The 12,520-nt window shown below is 52.1% G+C and overlaps 1 protein-coding gene across 1 annotated transcript; it reads right to left on the reverse strand.

Moving 5' to 3' along the window:
• Nucleotides 1-477: 477 nt before the first annotated feature.
• MSMO1 (methylsterol monooxygenase 1) lies at nt 478-10,315 on the reverse strand. Its single transcript, XM_078875341.1, has 5 exons — nt 9,903-10,315; nt 8,378-8,526; nt 6,505-6,631; nt 3,871-4,025; nt 478-1,670 (listed from the first exon to the last, which is right to left on the reverse strand). Exons 1-5 carry the CDS (start codon nt 10,155-10,157, stop codon nt 1,472-1,474), a joined length of 885 nt encoding a protein of 294 aa, XP_078731467.1. The 5' UTR covers nt 10,158-10,315; the 3' UTR covers nt 478-1,471.
• Nucleotides 10,316-12,520: the final 2,205 nt, after the last annotated feature.

Below are 12,520 nucleotides of genomic sequence, written 5' to 3' on the forward strand. Positions count from 1 at the left end.
AACGAAGTGGCTTGTCACGTGGAAATGTATCGCAGCCAAATGCTCTAAATGCGTGATGTCGATATGTGTGAAGGGAAAAAAATCGGAGGACTCGGAGAATAATCCACGTGATCATGGGGAGAACATGCAAACTCCAAATATACAGCAGGGTTGGGACGGAACCCACGACCTCCTGGATACGTGGCGAGGTAGTTAACGCCACCGTGGCCCCCCAAAAATAACGACGACGCCTACACAGAGCCTTCTTACTGTGCACTCTTCAAGAGTTTCGGGACATTTTTAGTTGCAAGATGTATATGTGTGGTGTTATTATATCGCGGATATATAACGAGTGCGATGCGCTACACACGGCGGCTACTTTCTTTTCTCAATCAGGAACGAGAGCATTTGCGAGTTGTTTCTCTGTCGACGGGGGTGGGGGAAGAGTGGGTGTGACGCGCCGTGGCTGTGACGATGGAGATGCGGGAGGTCCCAGCGTAAACACAGAGGGGGCAATTGCCCCGCATTGACGATCCGCATTGGAACGAGCGTATAAAACATCAGCCACATTTATTAAAAACACCACTTTCATTTCAGCCCATTTCACCGCTGCGAAATTTTTAATTCATTTCTTTAAATTCCAATATAATATTTTTTCCTTCTCATAACCTTCCCTTGCCTTTAAACGCATATTATGCAGAGCACGAGATTGATTTCTGACAAGTAGTACGTTCGCACAGATCGACACGCAACAATAGTTTAACAGAGACAACAGACTTTGTACACGAGGCTTCCTCTAAGACATCACACGGCAGGCGAAGGCTGACACGACCCAGAATGTGCAAATAATCGGTCGGGACGACTCCGCTGGTCCCTTGAAACGGCATGCACGCCGTGCGGCACGCGGTGCCGCCGAATCAACGAGGCGTCATGCCGGGCGCACGGCGTCTTGGCGCGTCTACACTAGCACGGCAGTCACGCACGGCCACCACTCGCGGGATTTACAACAAACGCCTTGAAACCGTTTCAGAGCTAAATCATTTACGGAATTAAAATCGCCGCTGGTTGCCAAGTTCATAAGTCACACGAGCAGAACGATGGGCCAACGTTGCCTCAACGTTGCCTCAACGTTGGCCCATCGTTCCGCGTTAACTGGGTAGCAGAGGGGGGAGGAAGCATTCGCAGAGCCGACTGCATGTCCGGCGACGCCAGCGATTTCCACGCTCCCCCGGCGCTTTCCAAGCCCACACTACTGAGCATGTAGGGGCGGGGGGGGGCGGCATCCACGCTCCGCTCCGCTGGCACGAACCGCAAAGGCGGCGCCGGTTTTCTCAAACGCGCGAGAGAGAGAAGCGTCTGCCTGGCACTGCCCCCCGGCACTGCTCGCCGATTGCTCCCCAGTAAACACGGGACATTGGGCCCAACGTCCCGTGTTTTTCTGGGTCCCCCCTCCCGTTCCTAGCCCCCCGCCTATTCCCAACCGCCGCGGATTTCATTCGAGCTTCTTGTCTTTCTGCGCCGTCTTGCCCGTGTAGTGCTCCTTGTACTGCGAGTCGGTGCCCAGCAGCCGGTCCCACCACGTGAAGGTGGAGGCGTAGTTGCCCACGAAGTTCATGTGGTGGAAGTCGTGGAAGCGAGCGCCAGCGTAGAAGGGGATCATGTGCAGCGGGTTGAGCGGGATCTCGTAGCCGCTGCCACAGGGGATGGGAGAGCAAGCGACAGGCACCCACGGTTACAAGCACAGCAATAATAATAATAATGATCATGATGATACTACTCGCAGTGAGGAGTCGTGTTGATGGAGGAGCCGCCGCCCGCCGCGACGCCCGTGGCGTGGCACTTCTCACGAGATAAGCGACTTGCATCGCATCGGAACACATTTAAACTAAACTATTGTTTTATTTTACCAGGTACGGCCCACTCAGGTGTAGAGCTCTTTTTCAGAAGCGACCTGGCAATCACAAATGATAGCTCAACGAAGTGGCTTATCACGTGGAAATTTATAGCAGCCAAATACTCGAAACGCATGTGTCTTAAATGTGGGGGGAATAACCGGGGGACCCGGAGATAAATACACGCAACCACAGGGAGAATGTACAAACTCCAATATACAACAGGCATTAGGGTCTGGATCGAACCCACGGTCTCCTGCACACCCGGCAAGGTAGTTAACATCTCGCCACCGTGGTGCCCTGAAGATCACCCCCAGCTGCAGCTGGCCCTGTGTGTCACGAGGTGACTCGGCACCTGGCCTGCAAACTGGGCATCAGTCTGGTAATAGGGGGGCGATGGCTGCTAGTGTATGCGTGCGTGTAATACCACTTGAGTTCTTTGCGTTTTTCCTTTCAAACGTGCTAAATTTGTACGTACGTAGAACTTCATTCGCACCATACGTAGCCAAACGTGCTCATGGGGGGTACGAATTTTGGAACCATGCACTGCGAAGCAGACGGTGCGTAAGTACTGTTTTGGAAAATGCACCCGCAGGATTAACTAGGGCGGCCACGGGGCTCGAAACGCACAACCAAGACGGGTATCCAGCAAAAGCAGCGGCAAAGTCGGCCAAGGAAAACCGAGACAAATTTGGCCGTGCGTTCTCCCCGCTTATTATTTTGGCAGAAGAATCCACGGAGCCAGCTGGTGCTCGCTGCTGGCGAGCCCCCGCAGTAGCCTTGCGCAAGCTCGTGGAGCCCACGCCAGCTGGACCGAGAGCCAGGGATCGTGGGGCAGGCCCCGACGCCCAACACCCAGGCCAAACAACAATAATCACAACAGTAAAATATCTAGAATTTCTCTCAGTGATAGAGTGAGGATGATTGAGAGCTGCGTGCGAAACCGCAGAGAATTGAGAAAGGCAGCCTCTAGAGCCGGCGCCAATGATTGCCCAAGCTCCGTGATTTTATATTCGTATATTACTTAGTGCTTTATACACGTGGTAGGAAACCGGAGTGCCCTGAGAAAACCCGCACGTCAGAAGTGAGGGGCAACACTCAATCCCTGTACAGATGGAACAGATTGTAATACACCTACTTGCTGTACTGCCACCATACCCTGGACGATGGCGGCCTCGATATCCCGAGGTCTAGGCAGAGAAGTTTTTACAAATCTGCGCGTGATCCACCAATTCTCACTGCCTCCGCAGCGCTGCACGACAGGCCACGTGCAGCAGCAGCACCCAGCAATCCCAGCACTCCCGATTCATTCATTCCCCGTGTGTCATCGCCCACGGCCCGCTCTCGGTGTGTGCGTGCTCACCGTAATTACTGCCAGTGTTTGTATTCTGCCACAAGCTGACATGAGCATGTACATTCCTCCGAGTCCTGCAATTACCCCAGCCGAACGCGTGATCTCGTGTGTGTATGTTCTGTATGTGTCTTGTGTCTGTGTGTTGTATGTGTGTGGTATACGTTGTGTGTGTGGTTTGTGTGAAGTGTATGTGTATGCGTTGTGTACGTCGTGTGTGTGTTGTATGTGCGTCGTGTGCATTGCGTTTTCCAGCTCTCCAAGTGAGCTTCACTCCCTCATCGTGTGACCCTGGACAGACCCGCAGCGCTTGGCCACGCAAAAGGAAAAACGGAACAAAAATTCCGAAGAGAGCGGAGAGCGAGCAGGCGGGCGGGCGTGCACAGCAGGGCGAGTTTATTTGTGCGCGCAAATCAAATTCACAAACGGCCGAGTCGGAGCCAAGCACTCGGGCACGGCTTGCGGATGCAGGTGTGCGTACGTCTGCGTTTACCGTCTGCGCGTGAATTTGTGCGTGCACGTGCTTAGGTCTACGTTGTACGTCTGCACGTACACGCGGACCTCTCCGTGCGTACATCTGTCTGCGCGGTACGTCCGTGCGTAGCATCTGTGCGCGTGGTGTCTCGTGTGCGTGTGTGCGCGCCCAACCTGTGCACGTCAATGGTCTCCATGAGGCGGAACGTGACCCAGGCCCAGAGCAGCACCAGGTGGTTGCAGAAGATCATGATGCCGATGAAGAAGCCCATGCCCAGGATGACCGTCTCGGCCGGGTGAGCGTACTCCGCCTGCATCCCGAACGGGGACTGCACGGCCACACGCAGGGAGACACACACACACGCGCGGGGTTAGGGGTATGGTTAGGGATAGAGACGGGTCAGCGATGCAGAGTTAGAGTTAGGAATGCAGGGTTAGGGGTAGAGACACGGGGTTAAGCGCAGCGCCGCGGGGTAGTGATGCGGGGTCAGGGGTAGTGATGCGGGGTCAGGGGTAGGGATGCGGGTAGGGTTAGTGATGGGGTCTTCTGATTCTCACCGAGGAAGGGACTGTTGACTCGCGGCCGAAATTTGGCGATTTGGACGAGAGGGTTGGGAGATCACGTCAAGACTTGTGAAACAACAAAAGCCACTGGGGCTGTAAACATTCAGTGCAGCAAGTGGGCTTGTGAACCCATTGAGTGTAAGTTATCCCCTCGCGTGGATTTTCTGTGGGCAACCCGATGCTCCTCCCACGTGGAATACCAACATTCCTTTAAAAGGAATTGGCCAAACCCCCCCACAGCGCAGGGCACCTCCTGAAATGTAGTAGTCTTGAGACTCGGCGAGGTCTTTTCTGGGTTAAATTACATAACTCGCATTCCATTACAGGGTCTCGCGCGAAAAGAGACTCAAGCCCTTCACCCAGCAAAGCCTCGGCAAGTCTCAACACCCTTATTCAGGACTCTTGGCTACTTTGGGATGTCTGAACAATTCCAATTACCGCACCGAGCGATGAAAATTCAGTTACGAAACAACAAAAAACCGTCCACCCAAACGATTTTACAGCAAACCACGCTGACGCAAGTAATCGCCCGATGACCTGCTCTGCTCAAGCGTCGACCCTCGACCCGCCACCAGATAAGGTTTCTCAAGGTCGCGCCATAAACGAGGCCTCGCTGGTGGCACTGCGCAGTGACCTAACCCAAGCGCGTATCTATGTGACCACCTCTCTCAGTCACAGCCGTGGCAATGACCCCACAGCCTCATGCTCTCGCTCACTCTGCTGAGTCGCTGCGATTCAAATGACTTTGCTAGTTCGAGGTAAAGGTGGAGCCCTGCAATTGTCCGCTTATGCCACTGCTGGCGGAAGGGCTACAACTTGTAGAGCGAGGTTGTAGGGGTGTAATTGGTCTACACTTCCATGCCGACCGAGCGTTTTGGAATAGGTGGGGTTACCCACATTTTACCCCAACGCACGCAATCTGCCAATCGATTTCACTGCAGTGAACCCCACTGCTGCTGGGTGGACAGAGGTGGTGGTGGGAGGGAGGATTTTCGAAACCTGCCCGCCATTGTTTCAGCTACTGTGCCCAGAGAAGGAACAGAACCGCTGACCTCTGGATTTTAAGTCCAGTGTGCTGACCATCACGCAATGGCAGCACGCACACGGATAGTACCAGACCAGACTGATACAAAACACAGAGCCTTGCTGCTCCCTAGTTAACTTCGGCATTCTGGACCCACTGCAACGGACTGCACTACGGCTCCCAACACCACACGCACAGCAAAAAAACACACGCACACACAGGATGATACAAGGTTACTACACACACAGCACACCACACATACACTACAGACACACGAAGGACAAACATATCACTCAAACACAGTGGGCAAACACCGAGTTCTTGGATGGCGACCAAGCTCCGGAATTCCCGCGTTTATGCATTCCCCTCGCGCGAGGACTCATTCGCTTTCCCAGCAGCAGCAGCAGAAGCTGCCCAGTGTCGGCCCGCTAGACAACGCTCAGTGAACACGAGTGCAACTCAATATTCCCGCACGTTTCACACACACCAAGGACAAAAGTCCCACTTGCAGCCTTTTCAAAGTTGCTGGGGCAAGTGCCGTTGAGCGAGCGCCTTTGAAGGCTGGCACGGCGCATGAGGGGGTGGGTGGTGTGGCCAGCACCACGCCCGGCCGCCGTCGTCTCCCCAGTGGCGATGTTTACACGCCGCGTATCACGGCGATTCGAGGCCAGCGACGTTGGCAGCGAGCGGGAATCGAACGTGGGTCACCACGCCGGGTTTGTCGCGCGGTGCGCCAACCGCTACACTGGCACTCCCCACAAATACAAAGATCCCCCGTAAAGCCTTAACAGACTGTTGAGGAAAGTGCTGTCAGCAAGCACCTATGAAGGCCAGCACGGTACACGAGGGGGTAGGTGACTAGCACCACGCCCACATACACACACAAACACACATAGTGCCAAGCAGGCCGGTAATACTCTAGATCACTACGTTTCGATCGAAGCAACCGTCATCAGGTGAGGTGACAAACACAGCAGGAGAACCGCTGACGCCGTGTTTGTCTCACCTGATGACGTTTGCTTGTGTTGCGATCGAAACGTCGTGATCTATTCATTTTCTAACTACGTGACTTTACCCAAAGAACCAAAGAGTATGGATTCCTGCAACCACGAAAGCTCCAAATCAAGATCAGGCTGGTAATGTCTGGGGTTTGGCCGTCTGTGCGTGGGGGGAGGGTGGGTGATGGGGGATAGGGCAGGGGGGGAGGAGGTAGCCCTCACCTGGAACTGGTGGTGAACCTTGTGGATGTACTTGTAGATGCTCTTGTGGTGCAGCAGGCGGTGCAGGAAGTAGTGCCACGTGTCCTCCACCACGGCGCAGCCCAGGCACTGGGCAATCACCACGTACCTGCACAACCACACGCACATGGGCGGCAGGGTGGCACAGCGACATCACTCGTGCCTCACAGCAACAAGTGACTGAGTTCAGCTCTCGACTCGGGCACCCTTCTGCGTCGAGTTTGTATGTTCTCCCCCTTTTCTCCGGGTTCTCTGGTTTCATGTCATAGCTAAATGATCATGCAATGTAAACATCCCAATGCTTAAAACTTGAACCGCAAATTACTCAAAGGGGATTACACAGAGCAGTAACATCGGCACCTTGCTGGACCCCCTCCTTTGAGTTATGCCACATAAACAATATTCTGCTTTTTTTTTTACACGGGAAAGCCTCGCTCTGGGTTTCAACTCCTTTTCAGGAGGACCCTGACAAGTTTTTTGCATTTGGGCGAGAAGATTGCTACACGTCTTTCAAACGAGTAAATTGCGGAGTCATTTTTTTCCCCCCCACAGAATTAGATCGTTACGCCAGTACACAGTGGCTAGATCTTGTGAATTATTTGAATGTCCACTGTGAAGTAGACGACACGTAGTATTTAATTGTTAATACACCTTGCAGTAATAACCAGGGTGGCCTGCCAGGTCTCAACTGCAAACGTCCGCAACAAGCAGCAAACGCGCCACCACTGGGGCATGTCGCCGCCGAGGTTGTGCATTGACAATTGAACGATCGGAGGTTCGGTAAACCACAGTGGAGCGGGAAGGCAGCTAGAATGGGATGGCAAAAATTGCCCAAGTTCTGTGGTCCTATATTGGGATGTTTGGGGAAAAAACCCCAGTGTTCATTCATATGAATCATTGGTGCTGTGAAGTGCTTCGTAAGCAAAATTTCTGCAGAAATAAACGATAATTACGATTTTTTGTTTTAAGTTGACATTGAGGACTAGGTAAAGCCGAGACATATCGTGACACGAAACACAGCAACGTGCATCTGAGAGTGCTGGGCAGTTCACACGGGACGCAAAGTACCGCCCACTCTACTTGGGTGCAACAGAAGTGGGCGATGAGCTAGAGTTTATCTCCTACGGGGTTGTGAGGGACGAGCAAAAACCGCTTTGTTCAGCAGAGTTGGCAAGGACACGCAGCCAAGGTGGTGACAACAAGGATGGTCACTCTCTCAAGTCTGTCCAAGGACAGACGGACGGGCAAGTTATCTGAGAGCCATGACAATAGATGCGCTGGTTTCAGGGACAGAGGCGAGGCAGCGAAGCGATGACATGAGAGGCGAGAGAGGCACAGTGCTGCAGCACGAGCAGGGTTGACAGCTGCGATTCGGAGACGATTCGGACCTTAAGTACGGGTGTCCGAGATGGATGCAGGGTGTTTCGTAGATATTAGGGGAAAAAATTGTAGTGCTGGGTGGGTCACATGCAGGATGAGGGAGGGCCGATTGCTGAGACAGCCATTGGAGCAGTCTCCCCGAGTACGGAGACCACAGGGAAGCCGTAAGAGAAGATGGTGGGAGACCGTTAGGGCAGATCTATGTGTCGCTGTGTGAGTCAATAGGTTCCTGTGTGACCATGTAGGTTTCTATTTGAGTCTATATGGCAGAAGATGGTGGCAGACTCTTGGGGCAGTTCTTGGAGGTTGCTGCGTTTCTACGGTGCAGCAGCTGTGGGATTCTGGCGGAGGGGAGAGAGCGTTGGCAATGAAGTGTGGAGGCGTCATGACGTCTTGATTTTCATCTGGAGTTACTACCCTTTAAGGGGAAGCAGTGCCCCCTACCGGAACACTGCGTGCAAGGCGCGACACGCACCAGCGCGGCATGGCGTCCCACTCGTAGGGGATGCTGAAGAACTCTGTGAAGTAGTAGGTCCCGCAGATCATCGGCAGCTGGATGAAGAAGTGGTTGAACAGCAGCGTCTTGAAGCACTTCCACTGCTTCTCCATGGTCTCCGGTTTGTCCTGCGGGCGAGACGGCGCGTGTCACACCTCTCCGCATGGCCACGCATGCGCAACTGAGCCACATGCGTTTCCCCACCCCGCCCTCGGTAATGAACTCTGAACAATGATCACTGCTGCTGCTGCTGCAGCCAGAGTATGTATGTTGAACTTCTTAAACACCGTACGTAGCCAACCGAGCTGATCGGAGGTGCGTATCTCGGGGGGGGGGGGGGGGGGGGAGCACCCAGTTGCGTTGCAGTCAGGTTGATTAATGAGTTTAACACGTAGCAGGCTTTTGCGACCAATATTATTCATAATCAACGTTTTTGGGTTTAGATCGCGTTATTTATAAATGTGTCGTAACCCTCCATCACCCGACACGGCCAATCAGTAAAAAAGTGTCACGTTGACAAAAGACAAATAGTTCACTGCTTTAGCCCACCGGTGTGTTGAAGCGTGAAACCACAACATTTACAATTTTTGAGTGACACATCGTCACAAATGTCTGACCCCCCCCTCCCCCCAGGTGCGTGACGTCATTTATACAGTCCAGACGTGAGGACCGCTAGACTTTTGTGCTGATCGATGATCCAGGAAATCGACCAATTCGCCGGCGGTTCAAGTCGCCTGCGTAATCGCTTCACACCGATTTCGAATTCCCTCCCCATCGATCTTATATCCGTGCCGAATTTTAAAACACAACACGCTATGTTTAAATGTCCACAGCGCCGTTAATCGAATGCAACCCACGTGATTCACCTTGACATCGAATCGAATCAATTTTAATGTTTTACCAGGTAAGGAGGCCCCCACTGAGCTATACTGTACATCGGTTTTTTGTTGTTAAAGAAGCGACCTGTCCGTCACAAATGAACGCTCCAAGGATTGGCTTCTCGTCATCGTGTGGACATTTACAGCAGCCGAGTTCTGCACTGTAAACGCGCGATATCGATTCTGCATGTGGTGGGTGGAAAAACGCGGTGGGATAGAGACATCGCAAACTCCAAATATACAGCAGCAGGCGTCAGGGTCGGGATCGAACCCACGACCTCCTGCACACCAGGCGAGGTAATTAACATCTCCTAGCCACCGTGATGATAATGATGAAAGAGAAACACACAAACTTCAAATATACAGTAGACGGTCAGGGTCGGGATCGAACCCACGACCTCCTGCACACCAGGCGAGGTAATTAACATCTCCTAGCCACCGTGATGATGATGAGAGAGACACGCAAACTTCAAATATACAGCAGCAGGCGTCAGGGTCGGGATCGAACCCACGACCTCCTGCACACCAGGCGAGGTAGTCAACATCTCATAGCCACTGCGGCATGGGGGTGTGGGGGGAGGAGCAGAGAGAGAAACAGGTGGAGGAGAAGAACCGCTCAATCTCACCGCCTGGATCTTGTACTTCTGCATGGCCGGGATGAACTGGAAGATGAAGCCGGGCAGGCAGAAGGAAAAGTAGACCAACTCATGGACCAGCAGAGACCCCCACGTCGCCACCTGGAACTTGGTGAAGCGTTCCAGCATGTGGCTCCATAACATGCGCATGGGCGTCTGCAGAGGATTTTCTGGCAGCAGCGAATCCACGTACTGCACGGCCAGCGACGCGGACGCGATGATGCTGCTGTAGTTGTTGGCCTCCATTGCTTTCTTTTTTGTATTCCGGACGCTTCGATTGTCCGACGGTTTAATAACACCCTGAACCAGCAAACACCTTCCCTCAACTTGTGGGCCTCCACCCCCCCCCTCCTCCTCCTTCGACGCTTCTGCCTACGGTCAACGGCGGCTGATGCCAAGGGACTACCCCCCCCCCAACCGCCCACCCGCGCCTTTTATAGCGAGTCGGGTTTCCCCAGGCCACGCCTATCGCGTGACGTCACGCAGGCTCACGCGAAGGCGAGCTCGGCGCTCATTGGTTGGCGAGGTCGTGCGACTCGCCTTGCAGGGCCGCGCGCTGCCCCCGCGGCCAATGGGGTTGCGAGCGCGCGTGGTCACGTGGGCGTTGCTAACAGCCCGTCTCTCCCCTCCCCCCGCGGGTTGTGAGGGAGGGGGTACCTTAGCAACCGGCTTCGTCAGCCATTAGTGGTTGCGTCACACGAAAATAAATAAACAATTGCAGGGACTCCTCTAATTACGAACGCGGTTGGTTCCAGAGGTTTGTTCGTAAGTCGAAATCCCAACGTTTCACCTGTCGATTCCAAAGTTATACGACTTGTACACTAAACACGGGGAATGGATTTAAGAGTTGCGTAATCTGCTGTAGATGTAGATGCCACTGGTTCTTCATGTTCTGTAGATGCCACTGGTTCTTCATGCTCTGTAGATGTAGATGCCACTGGTTCTTCATGTTCTGTAGATGCCACTGGTTCTTCATGCTCTGTAGATGTAGATGCCACTGGTTCTTCATGTTCTGTAGATGTAGATGCCACTGGTTCTCCACGTTCTGCAGATGTAGATGCCACTGCTTCTTCATGTTCTGTAGATGTAGATGTCACTGGTTCTTCACGTTCTGCAGATGCCACTGGTTCTTCATGTTCTGTAGATGTAGATGCCACTGGTTCTCCACGTTCTGCAGATGTAGATGCCACTGGTTCTTTATGTTCTGTAGATGTAGATGCCACTGGTTCTCCACGTTCTGCAGATGTAGATGCCACTGGTTCTTTATGTTCTGTAGATGTAGATGCCACTGGTTCTCCACGTTCTGCAGATGTAAATGCCACTGGTTCTTCACGTTCTGTAGATGTAGATGCCACTGGTTCTTCATATTCTGTAGATGCCACCACCGCCATCTATTGCGCGGCAGTTGAACTTATGAGTCTCGGTCCCGAACACGCAACTGGACATACGGTGAGGTTTGTTCGTATCTCTAAAAATGTGTCAGTCAATTGTTTGTAAGTAGATGATTCCCCGTACTTTTTCACCCAGCAGCATTTATACATAGTATACAGTGTACAAGTCATATCAATTCATGATGTAACCTATCAGTCATACATCACGTTACTTCAGTAATGCTGCTTCTGCGTTTTTAAATATATAATAGACGTTTTGGGCAAAGGCCCTTCATGCTATGAACGGATGTTGCCAGAAACGTCGAATGCGTTGACTTTCTAATTTAAAACAGTGTTACTACGTACAAGTCATTTCAACACCATTACCTCCCAGTATTTCCACAGAGTAATATCCCTTAATTACCATAACCAACCGGTATTACAATATGAATTAAATACTTATGGTGATTATCCAGCATAACTGCATGTCATTTCAATAAATGCCACAAAAGTGCGACGTAACAACACTCCTTCTTCTTGGTTCTTTCGGTAAAGTCACGTAGAATGGAAATAATAAAATAATAAAAATAAAACATAATAAAATAATTCTCACGACGTTTCGGCCACAACGCAAGCAGCCGTCCTCAGGTGAAGAACAGGTCTGTCGGGAAGACAGCGTCTGAATCCCTGCAGTCACGAAAGTTTTAAATCGAAACAACACTCCTTATTTGGTTGAAAACATCTTAACACGTAGAGGATCGCAAAGCTTAGGCAATCGGTTGGTATCGTCGGCCCGAACGCCCGGCTTGCTGCTTTCCTGCTTTTCTATAATTCCTCCTCGTGCCTTTTGAGTCGTCCTCTCTCCGAGTTACAAGTTGAAATCGCCAGTATTAAGCACACCATCACCACGAGCCATGACCAATCCACCACTGGGTGAAGAGGTCCAAGCTGCTGCCACCTCTTCATTATTTTGCAATGCAAAACATCCATTAGCTGCACATGAACTGATTTCATCGCTCCACTCTGGGACGACTTCCATTCTTCGGTTGCCACTCCGTTTGAATCATTGACCATCGTCTAGTGTTCCTTCTCGTCACATGTCTTGTTCTCAAGCCCACGTACTTAATACTGTAGGTGATGTCAATAATCTGCGTAAGTTCTCTAAGGCATGGGTGCCTTTTTGTGTCTTTCATTGCAACCATGCATCTCTCCAAAATGAGTCCAAACTGCTCTCGTCTG

Source organism: Lampetra fluviatilis, chromosome 41 (genome assembly GCF_964198595.1).
Source record: "Lampetra fluviatilis chromosome 41, kcLamFluv1.1, whole genome shotgun sequence".
NCBI classification, from domain to species: Eukaryota; Metazoa; Chordata; class Hyperoartia; order Petromyzontiformes; family Petromyzontidae; genus Lampetra; species Lampetra fluviatilis.

Excerpts from the sequence above, each read along its gene's own strand:
- MSMO1 (XM_078875341.1), bottom strand. The coding sequence starts at position 10,157 with ATGGAGGCCAACAACTACAGCAGCATCATCGCGTCCGCGTCGCTGGCC. Across the intron at positions 8,527-9,902 it reads AGAAGTACAAGATCCAGGCG|GACAAACCGGAGACCATGGA; the intron begins GTGAGATTGAGC and ends TCTCGCCCGCAG. Across the intron at positions 6,632-8,377 it reads TGGGACGCCATGCCGCGCTG|GTACGTGGTGATTGCCCAGT; the intron begins GTGCGTGTCGCG and ends GTGGTTGTGCAG.